The sequence below is a fragment of the Hylobates moloch genome, unplaced genomic scaffold (assembly GCF_009828535.3).
Source record: "Hylobates moloch isolate HMO894 unplaced genomic scaffold, HMol_V3 SCAFFOLD_3, whole genome shotgun sequence".
Taxonomy (NCBI): Eukaryota; Metazoa; Chordata; class Mammalia; order Primates; family Hylobatidae; genus Hylobates; species Hylobates moloch.
The window spans coordinates 68,276,192-68,296,084 of NW_026652278.1; the positions used below are offsets into that span (position 1 = coordinate 68,276,192).

The following is a 19,893-nucleotide window of genomic DNA, read 5'->3' on the forward strand; positions in this document are numbered from 1 at the left end:
GGCCTTTTATTCAGGACTCAGAATACAAACTTCTGGGCTCTATAACCAATGTACACCCTTTCAGGAACTGTGCTTTCTCTAATAGGACCATGGGCTAATCTCAACTGCTGGAAAGACCCTTTCAAAGTGGCAGCAGCAGGGGCTTCAATTCCATAGCTGGGCTATGGAATGGCTCAGCTTGCTCCAAGATCCCAGGAAAGAATGCACTCTTGCTATATCAATTTATCTGTTAATTAATACATGGTGGGCCAGGCATGGTGGCTCACGCTTGTAATCCTAGCACTTTGGGAGGCCAAGGTGGGTGGATTGCTTGAGTCCAGGAATTTGAGACCAGCCTGGGCAACATCGTGAGACGCCCCCGCCATCTCTATTTTCTTATTATTAAAAAAAATTAAAAAAAAACAAAACTATAGGCTGGGCATGGTGACTCACGCCTGTAATCCCAGCACTTTGGGAGGCCAAGGCGGGCGGATCACGAGGTCAGGAGATTGAGACCATCCTGGCTAACACGGTGAAACCCCGTCTCTACTACAAATACAAAAAATTAGCTGGGCTTGGTGGCAGACGCCTGTAGTCCCAGCTACTCGGGAGGCTGAGGCAGGAGAATGGCATGAACCCGGGAGGCGGAGCTTGTGGTGAGCCGAGGTCGTGCCACTGCACTCCAGCCTGGGTGACAGAGCGAGAATCCGTCTCAAAAAAAAAAACAAAAACAAACAAACAAAAAAACTATAAAAAAAAAAATACCTATTGCAATACATACGTGGTCATGGAAAGGTGTGTAGGTGTGTGTAAACATACCAACCCATGTTAATACAATCTCTACTTGTCTCTAGGTTTCCACTACAAGAATGTCTCTGTTACAAGGCATAACATTATGGTGCTATAACTGTGATTATCAAAGGCTACAGAGTTTCATGAAATAGCTGCCTACCTAGTGTATGCTAAATACTGTTTGCCTTGGCATATGCCTCTATGTCCTAGAAACACTTGGGCTGGGTGCAGTGGCTCATGCCTATAACCCCAGCACTTTGAGAGGCTGAGGCAGGTGGATCGCTGGAGCCCAGGAGTTCAAGACCAGCCTGGATAACATGGTGAGACCCTGTTTCTATAAAAAATACAAAAAAATTTAGCCAGGCCTGCCTGGTCACATGCTCCTATAGTCCCAGCTACTTGGGAGATTGACGTGGGAGGGTTGCTTGAGCCCTGGAGGTCGAAGCTGCAGTGAGTCGTGATCCTGCCACTGCACTCTAGCCTGGGTGAGGGTGACAGAGTGAGACCCTGTCTCCAAAAAAAAAAAAAAAAAAAGAAAGACAAGAAAGACAAAGGGGAGAAAACACTTGGAGGCAACAGAGGGAGACCTGATCTCCAAGAAAATACTTGGGATTTTGGGGTCAGAAGAATTGAGCTTGGGTTCTTTTTTTTGAGACGGAGTCTCGCCCTGTCGCCCAGGCTGGAGTGCAATGGAGATCTTGGCTCACTGTGACCTCCGTTTCCCAAGTTCAAACGATTCTCCTGCCTCAGCCTCCTGAGTAGCTGGGACTACAGGCATGTGCCACCACACTTGGCTAGCTTTTTGTATTTTTAGTAGAGACAGGGCTTCACCATGTTGGCCAGGCTGGTCTCAAACTCCTGACCTTGTGATCCGCCCATTTCGGCTTCCCAAAGTGCTGGGATTACAGGTGTAAGCCACTGCGCCCAACTCCCTTTTTTTTTTTTTTAGACAGAGTTTCGCTCTTGTTGCCCAGGCTGGAGTGCAATGGCGTGGTCTCAGCTCACTGCTACCTCCACCTCCCAGGTTCAAGCGATTCTCCTGTCTCAGCCTCCCAAGTAGCTGATACTACAGGCACCCGCCACCATGCCCGGCTAATTTTTGTATTTTTAGTAGAGACAGGGTTTCACCATGTTGGCCAAGCTGGTCTCGAACTCCTGACCTCAGGTGATCCACCCACCTCGGCCTCCCAAAGTGCTGGGATTACAGGCATGAGCCACCGTGCCCAGCTTGAATTTGGGTTCTTCCATCACTTACTAGCTGTGTGACCTCAGGCAGGGCAGTCACTTGGCCTCACCAGTAAAAAGAGGATTTAGGCCAGGCTCGGTGGCTCACGCCTGTAATCCCAGCACGTTGGGAGCCCAAGGTGGGTGGATCACCTGAGGTCAGGAGTTCGAGACCAGCCTGATCAACATGGAGAAACCCCATCTCTACTAAAAATACAAAAATTAGCTGGGCGTGGTGGCACATGCCTGTTATCCCAGCTACTTGGGAGCCTGAGGCAGGAAAATCGCTTGAACCCGGGAGGCGGAGGTTGTGGTGAGCCAAGATTGGGCCATTGCACTCCAGCCTGGGCAACAAGAGCGAAACTCTGTTTCAAAAAAAAAAAAAAAAAAAGAGGATCTAAATATCTATTCATTCACTATTCAAACATTTATTGAGTGTTAGCTACATGTCAGCCATTGTGCTATACCAATGGATTTCAATTAACCCTCAGTGCATATTAAAATCACCTAGAAAACATTTACAGCTGAGTCCCTAAAAAAAGAGCATATCAGCACATAGGATTAAATGATGATGCAATGAAGTTTTACACACACACACATATCCAGGTCTCATCCTTAGGGACAGATTTTATTGGTCTGGTACCTGGTAGTGGCATTTAAAAAAGCACCACAAGGCTGAGTGCAGTGGCTCACGCCTGTAATCCTAGCACTTTGGGAGGCTAAGGCAGGTGGATCACCTGAGGTCAGGAGTTTGAGACCAACCTGGCCAACATGGTTAAATTCCATCTCTACTCAAAATACAAAAATTAGCCAGGCATGGTGGTGCATGCCTGTAATCCCAGCTACTTGGGAGGCTGAGGCAGAAGAATCGCTTGAACGTGTGAGGGAGAGGTTGCAGTGAGCCAAGATCACATCACTGCACTCCAGCCTGGGCAACAAGAGCGAAACTCTGTCTCAAAAATAAAAATAAAAACAAAAAGCGCCACAGATTATTCTAATATGCAACAGAGGTTGAGAGCCACTGAGTGCAGATACAGAAACGAATAAATTGCAACACGTTAGTCTCTATCCTCAAGAAACTATGGTACAGAGCTGGGCATGGTGGCTCATGCCTGTAATCCCAGCACTTTGGGAGGCCGAGGCAGGTGTATCACTTGAGGCCAGGAGTTTGAGACCAGCCTGGCCAATATGGTAAGACCTTGTCTCTAGTAAAAATACAAAAATCAGCTGGTTGTAGTGGCACACATTTGTAATCCCAGCTACTTGGGTGGCTGAGGCAGGTGAATCGCTTGAACCTAGGAGACGGAGGCTGCAGTGAGCAAAGATAGTGCCACTGCACTCCAGCCTGGGCAACAGAGTGAGACTCCCAAAATAAAAAAAAAAAAAGAAACTATGAACTATGGTCTGGGCATGGTGGCTTATGCCTGTAATCCCAGCACTTTGGAAGGCTGAGGCAGGCAGATTGCTTGAGCCCTGAGACCAGCCTGGGTAACATGGTGAAACCCCATCTCTACAAAAAATACAAAACTTAGCTAGCTAAGAGTGGTGGCACATGCCTGTAGTCCCAACTACTAGGGAGGCTGAGTGGGGAGGATCACTTGAGCCTGGGAGGCAGAGGGTGAAGTGAGCCAAGATCATGCCACTGCACTCCAGCCTGGGTGACAAGAGACCCTGTCTCAAATAGAAAAAAAAAAAGGTGGGGGGAAGCGGAAGAAACTGAATCTAGGATCTACCACTTACCAGGGGTGCAACCTTTTTTTTAAGACGGAGTCTTGCTCTGTGTCCCAGGCTGGAGTGCAGTGGTGCAATCTTTGTTCACTGCAACCTCCGTCCCCTGGGTTCAAGTGATTCTCCTGCCTCAGCCTCCTGAGTAGTTGGGATTACAGGCATGAACCACGACATCCAGCTAATTTTTGTATTTTTAGTAGAGACAGCGTTGGCCAGGCTGCTCTCAAAACTCCTGACTTCAGGTGATCCGCCTGTCTCGGCCTCCCAAACTGCTGGGATTACAGGCATGAGCCACCATGCCCGGCCCTAGGGGGTGCAACCTTAGGCAAGACAGAGGATATTTACTTTCCTATATCGATATGAGGCAAGTGGGATGAATCATGTGAAAATGCTTAGCAGAGGACCAGTTTAGGTCAGGTGCTCAACATATGTTATTTGGATTTGGCAAATTATTCATCTAGACTAGTGGTTCTCAATCAGCAATGGAATCACCTGGAGGGCCTTAAACTATAGCTTGCTGGGCCCCACCTCCAGAATTTCTGGCTCTTATCTATGTAAAGTGGGTCTGAAATTTGCATTTCAAGCAAGTTTCCAGGTGACACTGATACTGCTGATCACGAGGATCACACTTTAACCACTGACTGTAAACTGATAGGTCAGGTGTGGTGGCTTCACACCCGTAATCTCAGCAATTTGGAAGGCTACAGTGGGAGGAATTTGAGACCACCCTGGGCAACACAGGGAGACCTCACCTCTACAAAAAATTAGCCAGATGTGGTGGCACATACCTGTAGCCCTAGCAACTCAACTACCCAGCTACTCCTGCTGAGGTAGGAGGACCACTTGAGCCCAGCCTGAGCAACATACCAAAATCGTCTCTAAAACAACAGGCTGGTCGCAGTGGCTCACACCTGTAATCCCAGCACTTTGGGAGGCCAAGCAGGGCAAATCACAAAGTCAGGAGATCAAGACCATCTTGTCCAACATGGTGAAACCCTGTCTATACTAAACATACAAAAATTAGCTGGGGTGGTGGTGCATGCCTGTAATCCCAGCTACTCGGGAGTCTGAGGCATGAGAATCGCTTGAACCCAGGAGGCAGAAGTTGCAGTGAGCCAAGATTGGGCCACTGCACTCCAGCCTGGAGACAGAGCAAGACTCCATCTCAAAACAAAAGAAGACAAGAACAATCTGCTTGTTTAGTAAAGCATGCTCAATGCCTAATATATAGTTTCCAGCACAGCCTAAAGTGCAAATTTTTCAGTGAATAAACCACTCTGTGCCTCAGAATAACTAATATTTACTGTCAATAATATGAGAACAAACACTTTTGTTCATTGCTCTATTTCCAGAACCAAGAACATGGCTTGGCACACAATGTAAGGGCTCAATGGGTTCACCCTGCCTGCTGCCTTGACAGAGCTGATTTATCAAGACCAGGGAATTGCAATGGAGAAAGAGTAATTCACGCAGAGCCAGCTGTGTGGGAGACCAGAATTTTATTATTACACAAATTAGTCTCCCTGAGTATTTGAGGATCAGAGTTCTTAAAGATAATTTGGCGAGTAGGAGCTTGAGAAGCAGGGAGTGCTGATTGGTCAGGTTGAAGATGGAATCACAGGGAGTCGAAGTGAGGTTTTCTTGCTGTTTTCTGTTCCTGGGTGGAATGGCAGAACTGATTGAGCCAGGTTACCGGTCTAGGTAGTCAGCTGATCCAATGAGATCCAATGAGTGCAGGGTCTGCAAAATATCTCAAGCACTAATCTTAGGTTTTACAATAGTGATGTTATTCCTAAAAGCAATTTGGGGAGGTTCAGACTCTTGGAGCCAGAGACTGCATGACCCCTAAACTGTAATTTGTAATCTTGTAGCTAATTTGTTAGTCCTGTACAGACAGACTGGTCCCGAGGCAAGAAGGGGGTCTTTTCGGGAAGGAGCTATTATCAATTTTGTTTCAGAGTCAAACCATAAACTGAATTCCTCCCCAAAGTTAGTTCCACCTACACCCAGGAATGAATAAGGACAACTTAAAGGTTAGAAGCAAGACGGAGTCGGTTAAGTCTGATTTCTTCCACTACCATAATTTCCTCGGTTGTAATTTTGCAAAGGCAGTTTCAACAACGGTGCTCGAAAAATTATTAAATCAATAAATAGTACTGAAAAGTTCAAATGAAGTCATTTATATGAAAAAGAAATCCTAGCATTGTTAGGTATAATTACTTAGCCATTAAACGGGGTACTAATAATTTGCAGGAACTATAACTTCCAACAGAGAGCAGAGATCTTCTGGCTCTGATAAAGCTCTGCACCTAAACGAAGGCGCTGTATAAAAACGGTTAATAACAATTGACCTTTACTGAGTGCTTACTATGATGCCAAGCGGCCTATGTGGCCTAATTTCCGCCTCTCAAGTTCTTATACGGGCATTATTATTATTTCCATTTTACAAGCTGTAGAGCCAGACCTCAGACCCCCACATGCAGGTTGACAACAGTTGGTGCCCTTTACCACCACCACACGTCCCGCAAATCTCATGACCACCAAAAGCCATAGGTGAGATCAACTTAGCGGACGGAAATCAACGGGGTCAGGGGTCAGCAGGAAGTGACTACAAGACTCTAGCTCAGAGGTCACTAATACGTCACAGGCAGAGTGAAGGGGCATTATTAAGGATAGTTTGACAAATTCTTTTTAATCTTATTTCTGTTGGTGAGGCCATAAAGTGACCGGAACATCTGAAAAAAAATGTCAGGAGGGAAATACATACGACTTAGCAGAGAAGCCCAGGCGGCGGCCATGATGGGAAGATGAACGAGGCGCATGCGCAGCATCCGGGTTCCCGAAATGCAGACGTGGCAGAAGGAGTGGCCCGGCACTAAAGCGTGGAGGAGGAACTTCCGGGGATGACGCGACGGCCCCCCTCGGAACCGGAAGTGGAGCCTGGGATCCTTGACGTTAGGAACGAAGTCTAACCTGGATCTGGAGCCGGGTGAGGAGTGGCATCGGGAGGTTGTAGGGTAGGAAAGCAAAGGAGAGGTCAGGGTATTACTGGCCAGATTGGGGTCCGGTTTCAGAAAGAAGGGAGGAGCCTGGGGGCGGGGCCTGGGAAGAGACCCTCACCTCACGCATCCACCACCCAGGAGCAGGTCCTAGACCGTCTCTTCGTCTCCCGGCCCAGATTCCAGCTCCTGCTTCCGGCCCCGAGCCTGTTAAAAGGTGCAAGACGCTTGGTCTTTGTGCTTAACAGAGCAGCCCCCTCTCTTAACGTGGCCCTAGAAGCCGACTTGGCTTCTCGGTCTTGATCCGAGGCTCCATGGCTTGACTACTTTCAGAGTTTTAGGAAGCTTGCCCCGCCCCCTTGGGTTGTCACCCTCGACTATCCACCCAGAATGGAGTCGAGACTTCAGTCTGACTCCAAGCTCTTGAATGTGTTTGAGGGGAGTATTTTCTGGAGAAGAAGCTCCTTTCTTTGCCTCTCCCCCGGCTTTGGAAACATAAAGGGAGGGGACATATTTTAAACTTAGGGTCAGTGACCTGTGTAAAGTTTAGGGTTTGGAAGAACAGCTACTGAGATAACTTTGAGTTTAAAAGAGTTTTAGACCAGGATCAGCTCCTCTTCTATAGTCAAGGTGGCCCTTCTAGCAAAGGGGGAGAGGCCCATTGTTCCCTCTGCAGCAACTCTGAGTGCTCCTGCTTCGTGGGCCCCTTCTGTCTATAGGATAATTGGAATGATACCGGTGTTGAAAGTAGATGTGATGAGGTAGTTTTCTTGGAAAGACCCTATTTAGAAAAGGCCCTCTAATTCATCCCTGTGTTGGTGAGCAAGATTGTAATAATTTTGATGGTGGCTGAGATTCATAACAATCGTAAGGGGAGCAGAAACAGGAGAGTTGGAGAAGTGCATTGGAATTTAGAATATTCATAGTCTTCTGCTTGAGGGATGAGGTGAATGATTTTTTCCATGAAATCTAACTCTAACTTTGCCCCTGATTCTTGAACTGTTTCCTCAGATTATGTGAAGAAGTTTTGGTGCCTGTTCTGCACTCGGTTTTTTTTTTTTTTTTTTTTTTTTTTGAGACGGAGTCTTGCTCTGTCGCCCAGGCTGGAGTGCAGTGGCGTGATCTCAGCTTATTGCAACCTCCACCTCCCGGGTTCAAGCGATTCTCCTGCCTCAGCCTCCCAAGTAGCTGGGATTACAGGCGGGTGCCACCATGCCCGGCTAGTTTTTGTATTTTTAGTAGAGACTGGGTTTCACCGTGTTGGCCAGGCTGGTCACGAACTCCTGACCTCAAGTGATGTGCCCGACTCGGCCTCCCAAAGTGCTGGGATTACAGGCGTGAGCCACTGTGCCCGGCCAACTTTTATTGATTTTAATGCTTCGGTTTTGGCCGGGCGTGGTGGTTCACACCTGTGATTCCAGCACTTTGGGAGGCCAAGGTGGGTGGATCACGAGGTCAGGAGATCGAGACCAGCCTGGCCAACAGGGCGAAAACCCGTCTCTACTAAAAATACAAAAACTAGCTGGGTGTGGTGGAATGCACCTGTAATCCCAGCTACTTGGGAGGCTGAGGCAGGAGAGTCGTTTGAACCCGGGAGGTGGAGGTTGCAGTGAGCCGAGATCGCGCCACTGCACCCCACCCGGGAAAAGGGAGACCCCCCCCCCCCAAAAAAAAAAAAAAAAAAAAAACCACCTTCAGTTTTAAGGTCCATACACCCTTTTGGTGGAAAGACTGGGGTTGGAGTATCATTTGTATTATGGCAGTTTAGCTAAAGAATGTTATTTCTGTAACTCAGCCTAAATTTTGTCATTGAGGGGGAAGGATTTTAGCGGATCTGTTTTAGATTTTTAGCCTGATTGATTTTAAATCAATTGTTCGGCACACTAGAGGGTACTCGATGTTTGCTGAATGAATGGATGCTAGAGTGAATGAATGGAAAGTGGGAACATTGTTTCTTTTACCTGTAACATCAAGGTAGTTCATCAGCCACAAGACTCTGTGTGACTAGACACTAGAAATCATACCACTGGGGAATGGAGGCTGCTGCTCCATTTCAGTGGGTCTGTCTGAAGTTGAAATTTATACTATTTAGACAGTGACAAAAGGTGGGTGGTCAGAATAACAAAATCCTTGCTTTTAGGAGATATTCTGAATGCAGGCTGGGGCAGAAAATTACTAAGATCCTGTGGAAGTGTGAGGATTATTAAACTGATCACCATCTGATAAGGTCAATTTCTTTTTAACTCTACTTCCTGCCCTGAATAGTTGCTGTCTTTAGAAAGTTCACTTTGACTAATTTCTCTTCTCTGTAACAGGTGAGACCAAATCGGGAATGCTTTCATAATGAACGTCAACCAGTCAGTTCCACCTGTGCCACCATTTGGGCAGCCCCAGCCCATCTACCCAGGGTATCATCAGTCCAGCTACGGTGGGCAGTCAGGGTCCACAGCTCCCGCCATTCCCTATGGAGCCTACAATGGCCCAGTACCAGGCTATCAGCAAACACCTCCCCAAGGTATGTTTCTGTTTCCTTTGAGCTAGGTAGGGAAATCAGCAGAGTCTTCAGGTTGGATTGTATTGCTCTAGCTAAGCTACCTGAGAAGTTTGGGTGACTGGGATTGAGGAACATAAATCTGGCCCTGTGTAGCTGAGAGCCCCATGGGCGCCATTCCCTTCCCTTTTTTTTTTTATTATTTTAATTTTTTTTTTTTGAGACAGAGTCTTGCTCTGTCACCCATGCTGGAGTACAGTGGCACAATCTCAATTCATTGCAACCTCTGCTTAAGCACTTCTTCTGCCTCAGCCTCCCCAGTAGCTGGAATTACAGGCATGCACCAACATGTCTAGCTAATTTTTGTATTTTTAAAATTTATTTTGAGATGGAGTCTCTCTCTGTTGCCCAGGCTGGAGTGCAGTGGCACCATCTTGGCTCACTGCAACCTCCACCTCCCAGGTTCAAGCAGTTCTCTGCCTCAGCCTCCTGAGTAGCTAGGATTACAGGTACCCGCCACCACACCAGCTAATTTTTTTGTATTTTTAGTAGAGATGGGGGTTTCACCATCTTGGCCAGGCTGGTCTTGAACTCCTGATCTTGTGATCCGCCCACCTCAGCCTCCCAAAGTGCCGGGATTATAGGTGTGAGCTACCGTGCCTGGCCTGTAATTTTTTTTTTTTTTTTTTTTTTTTTTTGAGACGGAGTTTCACTCTTGTTGCCCAGGCTGGAGTGCAGTGGCACGATCTCGGCTCACCGCAACCTCCACCTCCTGGGTTCAAGTGACTCTCCTGCCTCAGCCTCCAGAGTAGCTGGGATTACAGGCATGCACCACCACACCCCGCTAATTTTGTATCTTTAGTAGAGACGGGGTTTCTCCATGTTGGTCAGGCTGGTCTTGAACTCCCAACCTCAAGTGATCCACCCACCTTGGCCTCCCAAAGTGCTGGGATTACAGGCATGAGCCACCACACCTGGCCAATGTTTGTATTTTTAGTAGAGACGGGGTTTTACCAGTGGCCAGGAAGGTCTTGAAGAACTCCTGACCTCAAATGATCCACCAGCCTTGGCCTCCCAAAATGCTGGGGTTACAGGCTTGAGCCACCACGCCTGGCCCTTTCTCTGTTTTTTTATTTTATTTTATTTATTTTATTTTTTATTTTTTGAGACAGTCTCGCTCTGTTGCCCAGGCTGGAGTGCAGTGGCACAATCTCGGCTCACTGCAACCTCCGCCTCCCAGATTCAAGCAATTCTCCTGCCTCAGCCTCCAGAGTAGCTGTGATTACAGGCGCCCGCCACCATGCCCGGCTATTTTTTGTATTTTTAGTAGAGACGCTGTTACACCATGTTGGCCATGCTGGTCTCAAACTCCTGACCTCAAATGATTCGCCCATCTCGGCTTCCCAAAGTGCTGACATTACAGGCATGAGCCACCACCTCTAGCCTTATTTTTAATTTTTTTTGAGATGGAATTTTGCTCTTGTTGCCCAGGCTGGAGTGCAGTGGCACAATCTCAGCTTACTGTAACTTCCGCTTCCCAGGTTTAAGCGATTCTCCGGCCTCAGTCTCCCAAGTAGCTGGGATTACAGGCATGTGCCACCACGCCTGGCTAATGTTTTGTATTTTTAGTAGAGATGGGGTTTCACCATGTTGGCCAGGCTGGTCTCAAACTCCTGGCCTCAGGTGATCCACCCGCCTCAGCCTCCCAAATGCTGGGATTACAGGTGTGAGCTACCACACCCGGCCTTCTTTTTTTCTTTTTTCTTTTTGAGCCGAAGTTTGGCTCTTATTACCCAGGCTGGAGTGCAATGGCACAATCTCAGCTCACTGCAACCTCTGCCTCCCGGGTTCAAGCGATTCTCGTGCCTCAGCCTCCTGAGTAGCTGGGATACAGGCGCCCACCACCACACCTGGCTAATTTTTTGTATTTTTAGTAGAGACGGGATTTTGCCATGTTGGCCAGGCTGGTTTCGAACTCCTGACCTCAGGTGATCTACTTGCCTCGGCCTCTCAAAGTGCTAGGATTACACACGTAAGCCACCGCGCCCAGCTGTCTTCCCTGTTTTTAGATAAGGTACTGTGTTTCTGCCTTAAGCCATCTAGTGGGAACACATCTCCCAGGTTCACTGACCGCTCACTTCCTGTGGGTATCACCTTGTGCAGCCTTACCTGGTCACATTGTTCAGAGCTAAATGGAAGGGTTGTGGTCCACACCCCTCTAGATCCTGTGACCAGGACCGAATATTTCCTGTTGACTTGTAGTCTCCTTGAAATAATTTATTCCTCATATATGTTGAGAAAGCCTCTTGTTGGACTGATGATTCTTACGTATAAATGACCCTGGGACAGTGTAGTTTATGGGGATGAAAAGTGTGATATTTGTGTGCCTGACTTTTGGTGCCTCTCCTGTCTTTCTTCTGATATCCATCCTTTTCCTTTGTTTGAGTTTGCTCTGCTTCTTAGATGCTCTGTAATGTCATGGTAATAAGAGAATACTAATCTGATGCTGCTCTAGGTTCAATGTTTGGCTTTTAACCTTGCTTTTTCTTTTTTTTTTTTCTTTTTTGTGACAATCTTACTCTGTCGCCCAGGCTGGAGTGCAGTGGCATGATCTTGGCTCATTGTAACCTCTGCCTCCCGGATTCAAGCAGTTCTCCTGCCTCAGCCTCCCAAGTAGCTGGGATTACAGGCACATGCCACCACGCCTGGCTAATTTTTATATTTTTAGTAGAGACAGGGTTTCACCATATTGGCCAGGCTGGTCTCGAACTCCTGACCTCGTGATCCGCCCGCCTTGGCCTCCCAAAGTGCTGGGATTACAGGCGTGAGCCACCATGTCTGGCCTTACCTTACTTTCTCAAGAAGAGCAGCTAGTACTCTACAGATTGTCCAGAGGGGCTTTTCGGAAATAGTTAACAGTAGATCTTTGCTTAGGCTAGCCGATGATTTAGGGTATGCCAAACTCTATGCTTTCATAAAGGGATATGGAAAAAAGAAGGCATCAAGTAGGTGCTGGTAAGATTTGAGAAATAATGAAGTATGACGATTTTAACTGTGGGGAAAAAAATATTGTGGTGAGATTAGGCCCCAGGTCTTTGGAAGAACCTTAATTCTAAGCTGAGACTTTGGCTAGACAGAGTCCACCTCCGCTTTGTCAAGTGCTCGAGTTTGGCATTCTCTAATGAGAAACCTTTGTTAGAGGAAAACATATCTGATTCTGTCATGGCTGGTGAGCAAGTTTAGGTTAATCATGTTCCTGTAGGCAGGTTCTATAATGTCTAATCTGTACTGAGGGCAGAGCAAAAGAAAAACATTCTTTGAACAGAGGTCATCCACATTTCAAAAGTGATGTGCCAAATAACTAATTGCTTTCTCCCTGAACTTCATATGTGAAGAATGGCTAAGGGTAGTGTAAGTAGCTTTGATGGTGGTTCTAAGGAATAGGAAGGATGGAGTACAGCTTTTGTGAGGACATAGGTGGCAATGCTGATGGGAGGACAGGCCAGCTGTCCTTACTGAACTGTTGGGCAGAAACAAGGTCTCCAACCTATAGGAACACGTTCCTGAATCATGTGCTGTTTGACGTTTTCACACTTAGAAGTGGATGAAAGGATATAGTTAGTATAAGCAGAATGAATGAAGAAGAAGGTGGCAGAATAATCTCCCCAAGAGGTGCCTTTCTTTGCAGCCTAGTTCAGTATATTACTTGGTCATCTTCTGAGTCTCCTTTTTCATATATGCTCCAAGTTTCTGAGTTCTGGAGTAAGATCTTTTCCTTAAAAGGGTTGGCTTGTTGTCTAGGGTAAGAATATTAGGCAGTCTTGGATTGACTGAGAGTATAGTGATCAAAGGAAGGCCCTACATTCTTGTGCCTCTGGCTACAGCTTCACCCCTAGTATGCTTGTCTAGGGGAGTGTAGGCCCCCTGTTGGGAATCTGTGTTTAGAATGCTGTAGCTACAGCTGTATGCTGGTAGTGTCCTTTTAACTGCCTAAACTGTGGTATTGGGCCAGTGAAGGTCTGAGTTTATTGATCCTTGCTTTGCATTCCTGGCTCAGGGTGGAGGAGAAAGTTATTTCCCAATCACTTAGTTTCTGTCCTTTACCCTCAGGTATGTCAAGAGCCCCACCTTCCTCGGGGGCACCTCCAGCCTCAACAGCACAGGCTCCTTGTGGCCAGGCTGCATATGGCCAGTTTGGCCAAGGAGATGTACAGAATGGGCCAAGCTCCACTGTTCAGATGCAAAGGTAGGTACTTGGTCAATCTAAAATTGGTCTGATGAGGCTGAGTGCGGTGGCTCATGCCTGTAATCCCAGCACTTTGGGAGGCTGAGATGGGTGGATCACCTGAGGTCAGGAGTTCGAGACCAGCCTGGCCAACATGGCGAAACCCCGTCTCTTTTCTAAAATAAAAAATTAGCCGGGCGTGCTGGTGTGCACTTGAAATCCCAGACTTGGGAGGCTGAGGCAGAAGAATCATGAGGCAGAGGTTGCCGTGAGCCAAGATCGTGCCATTGCACTCCAGCCTGGGCGATAGAGTGAGACTCCGTCTCATAAATAAATAAATAAGTAAATAAATAAATAAAATTGATCTGATGAAAGTAGAAAGGTTAGGAATGTATGGGGGTTTGTGTGTGTGTGTGTGTGTTTTTTTTTTTTCTCTCCTTTGCCTTTCTTGTAGATCACTTTTTCTCTTCCCTCTACCCTTTTGTACTTTGTCTTCTTTTTTCCAGGTTACAGGTACTGCTGACGTCCAGCCCTGTGGATTATTGACCCATCTTAGTACCTGGGTTCCTTTTCATATTCTTCATTTTCTGTGAACTTGAGTTTCTTGCTTTACTAGACATACATCTTCAATAATGGTTGCAGTCCTATTGAGCCTACCCTAAGGGAGAAATGGGAAGAGGGAACCTCAGAATTATTTGCATCTCTTTTGACTTGCCCCTTTCCTCTAGATCAGGCACTTAGTAAGACTGATTGGTTAAGTTTGGGCACGGCCAGTTATGACCTGAAAGATACTAAAAGGGAAACCACATAAATGGTGAAAACTTCAGTGGTACAATGACCCAATAAACATCTTAGCATGAAAGTCCATTAAAGGAGGGCAGTCATCTCTATTAGAGTGCTTTTTAAAATTTTTTAATTTTTTTGAGACAGGGTCTCACTCTGTGGCCCAAGCTAGAGTGCAGTGGCAGGATCACAACTCCCTGGAGCCTGGACGTCTCAGGCTCAGGTGACCCTCCCACCTCAGTTTCCCAGGTAGCTGGGACTACAGGCATGCGCCACCACACCCAGCTAATTTTTTGTATTTTTAGTAGAGTTGGGGTTTCGCTGTGTTGCCCAGGCTGATCTCAAACTCCCGAGCTCAAGCAGTCTGCCCACCTTGGCCTCCCAAAATGCTGGGATTACAGGCGTGAGCCACTGCACCTGGTCAGGAGTGTTGTTTGTTTTTGGTAAATAAAGAGTAAAATATAACTGTGGGAAAGGGGTATGATAATAGAAAAGTCACTTTCTGGCACTTTAACTGGGTGTCCAGAATACACATTTTTAGCATCAAATGTAAGCCTGGGTAAGTCAAACAAGTGGGGTACATAGAAGATAACAAGTACACAAATGTACATAAAGTTATAAAACAGGGTGAGGATATAGTGAGGGGGTAGGGAGCTGTTTTAAATACATTAGTCCGTGCTGGGTGCAGTGGCTCACTCCTTTAATACCAGCACTTGGGGAGGCTGAGGTGGGAGGATTGCTTGAGCCCACAAGTTGAAGGCTGCAGTGAGCCATGATTGTACTGCTGCACTCCAGTCTAGGTGACAAAGCAAGACCCTGTCACACACACACACAAAACACCCATACAAAACAAGTGTATGCCTTAGTAAATTATTATATAGCAAACTCCTTTGTAACTACAACTACAACCCAGATGAAGAAATAGAACTTTGCCACTCACCCCAAAAGCCTTTTCCATGTGCCTCAATTCAAACATTATTCTCTCCCTCCCCTCATAAATAACAATTGTCCGCATTATCCTGACTTTTATAGTAATTACTTTCTTTTTTTTTTTGAGACAGAGTCCTGCCCTGTTGCCCATGCTAGAGTGCAGTGGTGTGATCTCAGTTCACTACAATCTCCAGCTCCCGGGTTCAGGTGATTCTCCAGCCTCAGCCTCCCGAGTAGCTGGGATTGCAGGTGCCTGCCATCATGCATGGCTAATTTTTTTTATATTTTTAGTAGAGATAGGGTTTTGCCATGTTGGCCAGGCTGGTCTCAAACTCCTGACCTCAAGTGATCCACCCGCCTCAGCCTTCCAAAGTGCTCGGATTACAGGTGTGAGCCACCATGCCCAGCTGACTTTCTTGTGGTTTTTAAAAAATAGTTTACACTTGGCTGGGTGAGGTGGCTCATGCCCATAATCCCAGCACTTTGGGAGGCCAAGGTGAGAGGATTGCTTCAGCCCAGAATTTTGAGACCAGCCTGTGCAATATAGGGAGACCCCCATCTCTACAAAAGAGAAAATGTTAGCTGGGCATGGTGGCATGCTTGTTGTCCTAGCTACTTTGGGAGGCTGAAGTGGAGGTATCATCTGGGCCCAAAAGGTCGAGGCTACACTGAGTGTGATCTCACCACTGCACTCCAGAGCTTGAGAAACAGACTGTGTCTCAAAAAAAATAAAAATAAAAATAAAGTTTACACTCAAATGTACAACCCCACATACCATAAAATTTAGTTTTACCCACAGGAAAAACACTTGGTGTGTCTTAAGTCTATAAGCTCCACCTCTGTCTTCTTTTTCTTAGTATTTATCTGTTGAAAACAGTTAACCCAAAGAATTTCCCACAGTTTGGACTCTTTACATAACATTTATATCACGCTTGTCCAACTCGTGGCTCACAGTCTGCATGCCCCAGGATGGCTTTGAATGTGGCCCAACACAAATTCATAAACTTTCTTAAAACATTATGAGTTTTTTATTTTTTTAAGTTCATTACCTGTCATTAGTGTAGTGTTAGTGTATTTTATGTGTGGCCCAAGACACTTCTTCCAATGTAGCCCAGGGAAGCCAAAATGTACCTAATACATTGTATTAGGTATTATAAGTAATCTAGAGATGATTTAAAGTACATGGGAGGAGGCTGGGTGTGGTGGCTTATACCTGTAATTCCAGCACTTTGGGAGGCCAAGGTGGGTGGATCACCTGAGGTCAGGAGTTTAAGACCAGCCTGGCCAACATGGTGAAACCCCATCTCTACTAAAAATACAAAAATTAGCTGGGTGTGGTGGCGGGCACCTATAATCTTAGCTACTTGGGAGGCTGAGGCAGGAGAATCGCTTGAACCCAGGAGGCAGAGGTTGCAGTGAGCCAAGATCGTGCCACTGCACTCCATCCTGGGCGACAGAGTGAGACTTCGTCTCAGGGAAAAAAAAGTATATGGGAGGTTATATGCAAATATGATGCCATATAACCCACATCCAATTCTATTGACTCCACCTTCAAAATGTATCCCAAATCTCACTACAGTCATTCCTCAGTATCCATGGGGGAATGGTTCCAGGACCTCCCCTGACCAACAGATACCAAAATCCACAAATGCTTAAGTCCCTCATATAAACTCTATGCAAGTAGAGATGTTAGGTAGGCAGGTGCATGTACAAATGTGCAGCTCAAGACTGATGCTAGGACTGGAGATAAAAATTTGGGAGTCCTCAGTCTATAGATATTTAAAGCCATGGGACTAGATGAAATCATTTAAAAAGTGAGTATTGAGATTAAAGAATGGAATTGAGGACTGAGACTTGGAGCTTACCAACATTTAAAAGTAAAGAGGAGCCGCCATTAAAAGACAATGAGAGGCCAGGTGCAGTGGCTCATGCCTGTAATCCCAGCACTTTGGGAGGCTGAGACAGGCAGATTGCTTGAGCTCAGCAGTTCGAGACAAGCCTGGGCAACATGGCGAAACCCTGTCTCTACCAAAATACTAAAATTAGCTGGGTGTGGTGGCACATGCCTGTGATCTCAGCTTCTTGGGAGGCTGAGGTGGGAGGATGGCTTGAAACCAAGAGGCAGAGGTTGCAGTGAGCCGAAATTGCACCGCTGCACTCCAACCTGAGTGACAGAGTAAGACCCCATCTCAAACAAACAAACAAACAAAAAACAAAAGACAATGAGAAAGAGCAGTAGTGAGGTGGGAGATAAGCCAGGAGAGTGTGGTGTCCTGAAATCAGGTGAAGAGAGTATTTCAATAAGGTGAGAGAATAATCAGTCATGTCAGGTGCTGCCAAATTGTAAGATGAAGACTGAGAATTGACCATTGTATTTGGCAAGGTTGGCGTCATTGGTAAAGGCAGTTTCAGTGTAGAGATAAAGAAAACTACCCAGTTGGAGTGAGTTAAGAGTTTCAGGCCAGGCGCGGTGGCTCACGCCTGTAATTCCAGCACTTTGGGAGGCCGAGGCGGGTGGATTACAAGGTCAGGAGATCGAGACCATCCTGGCTAACATGGTGAAACCCCGTCTCTACTAAAAATACAAAAAATTAGCCGGGCGCGGTGGCGGGCGCCTGTAGTCCCAGCTACTCGGGAGGCTGAGGCAGGAGAATGGCGTGAACCCAGGAGGCGGAGCTTGCAGTGAGCCGAGATCGTGCCACTGCACTCCAGCCTGGGCGACAGACAGCGAGACTCCGTCTCAGGAAAAAAAAAAAAAAGTTTCAACCAGGTGGTAGATTGACATAATCTGAAAACCCTCTGCTACCAAAGTCTAGAAAGGAGAGAGAAAATAGAAACAAAAAAAATTTTTAAGTGCAAAGTTAAGCTTAAAAGAAAATGTGAAATTCTTAAGTTTTAGAGACCAAGTGAGGACTGAAAGTCTTTTTTTTTTTTTTTTTTTTTAAATATGGAGTCTTGCTCTGTCACCCAGGCTGGAGTGCAGTGGCGTGATCTCTTCTCACTGCAACCTCCACCTCCCAGGTTCAAGCAATTCCCCTGCCTCAGCCTCCCAAGTAGCTGGGACTACAGATGTGGGCCACCATGCCCGGCTAATTTTTGTATTTTTAGTAGAGACAAGGTTTCACCATGTTGGCCAGGATGGTCTTGAACTCCTTGCCTCAGGTGAACCTCCCACCTCGGCCTCCCAAAGTGGTGGGATTATAGGCATGGGCCACTGTGCCTGGCCGTCAAGTGAGGACTGAAAATCAGAGTGGTAAATTGACTCTGGGGCTGCCTGTATATTGGGTGGATTCATCATGAGAAGCCAGGGCCTTAAATTTAAGCAGGTACTGGGGAAGGCAGATGAGTCCTTGGGCTTTCCTGAGAGTAGTTTTGGAACTGAGACATTGTTTATAAAGTCTGGACCTGGGCTGCACCTTCACTGAACAAGCCGACTAGGGGAAAAAAAGTCTGCACGCTGGAAGAGGGAGATAAGGAGTCCTGTTTCTCTCAGGCTGGCTGTGGATGGGTGAAAAAAGAAGTTCTTGGGACTGCAAATGGATGTGACAGATCTTTTTGGAATGATGAAAATGTTTTAAAATTTGATTCTGGTGATGGTTGCATAACTAAATTTACTAAAAATCATTGAATTGTTCACTTAAAAGAAGTGAATGTAATGGTATGGAAATTACATCTCAATAATTTTTTTTTTTTTTTTTTTTGAGACAGAGTTTTGCTCTTATTGCCCAGGTTGGAGTGCAATAGCACGATCTCAGCTCACTGCAGCCTCTGCCTCCTGGGTTCAAGTGATTCTCCTGCCTCAGCCTCCTAAGTAGCTGGGATTCCAGGCATGACCACCATGCCAGGCTAATATATTTTTAGTAGAGACAGGGTCTCACCATTTTGGCCAGACTGGTCTTGAACTGACCTCAAGTGATTCACCTGTGTTGGCCTCCCAAAGTGCTGGGATTACAGGTGTGAGTCACTGTTCCTGGCCAATTTTTTTTTTTTTTTTTGAGACGAAGTCTCGCTCTGTTGCCCAGGCCGGAGTGAAGTGGTGTGACCTTGGCTCACTGCAACCTCCACCTCCCAGGTTCAAGTGAATCTCCTGTCTGAACCTCTTGAGTAGCTGGGATTATAGGTGTGCACCACCACGCCTGGGCTAATTTTTGTATTTTTTTTTAGTAGAGATGGGGTTTCACCATGTTGGTCAGGCTGATCTTGAACTCCTGACCTCAAATGATCCATCTGCCTCAGCCTCCCAAAGTACTGGGATTACAGGCATGAGCCACTGCACCTGGCCTAATTTTTTTTTTTTTTTTTAAATTAGAGGCCAGGTGCAGTGGCTCATGCCTGTAGTAATCTCAACACCTTGGGAGGCTGAGACAGGAGGATCACTTGAGGCCAGAAGTTTTAGACCAGCCTGGGCAACATAGGGAGATCCTGTCGCTATCAAAAAAAAAAAAAAATATCTGAGCATTGTTGGTGTGCCTGGGAAGCAGAGGTGGAGGCAGGAGGATTGCTAGAGCCCTGGAGGTTGAGGCTACAGTGAGCCATGATGGCTTCACTGCACTGTAGCCTGGGTGACAGAGTAAGACCCTGTCTCAAAAACCAAAAAAAAAAAAAAAAAAAATCAATCTAGGATGACACTGTCATTATTGGAGTACCTTCTGGAAACAAATGTGGAACAACCACACCTCAGTCTGGGCTGGAAGGGATTATCAGAGAAAGGCATTTTGATTGGAGTTGGGCCAGGCACAGTG

General features: G+C 46.5%; 1 protein-coding gene across 6 annotated transcripts in view; it reads left to right on the top strand.

Moving 5' to 3' along the window:
• Positions 1 to 6,614: 6,614 nt before the first annotated feature.
• The window catches only part of SEC24C (SEC24 homolog C, COPII coat complex component), a 28,084-nt gene continuing 14,805 nt past the window's right edge, over positions 6,615 to 19,893 (top strand). For 2 of the 6 annotated variants that reach the window (XM_032140179.2, XM_032140182.2), the window contains exons 1-4: positions 6,631 to 6,712; positions 8,863 to 8,949; positions 9,038 to 9,237; positions 13,324 to 13,459. In XM_032140179.2, coding sequence (XP_031996070.1) covers positions 9,066 to 9,237; positions 13,324 to 13,459 — 308 coding nt within the window. In that variant the 5' untranslated portion in view covers positions 6,631 to 6,712; positions 8,863 to 8,949; positions 9,038 to 9,065. Of the gene's footprint in view, positions 6,713 to 6,879; positions 6,940 to 8,862; positions 8,950 to 9,037; positions 9,238 to 13,323; positions 13,460 to 19,893 lie in introns of those variants that run through there. The other 4 variants (XM_032140178.2, XM_032140183.2, XM_058436387.1 and 1 more) reach the window with 3 other exon arrangements.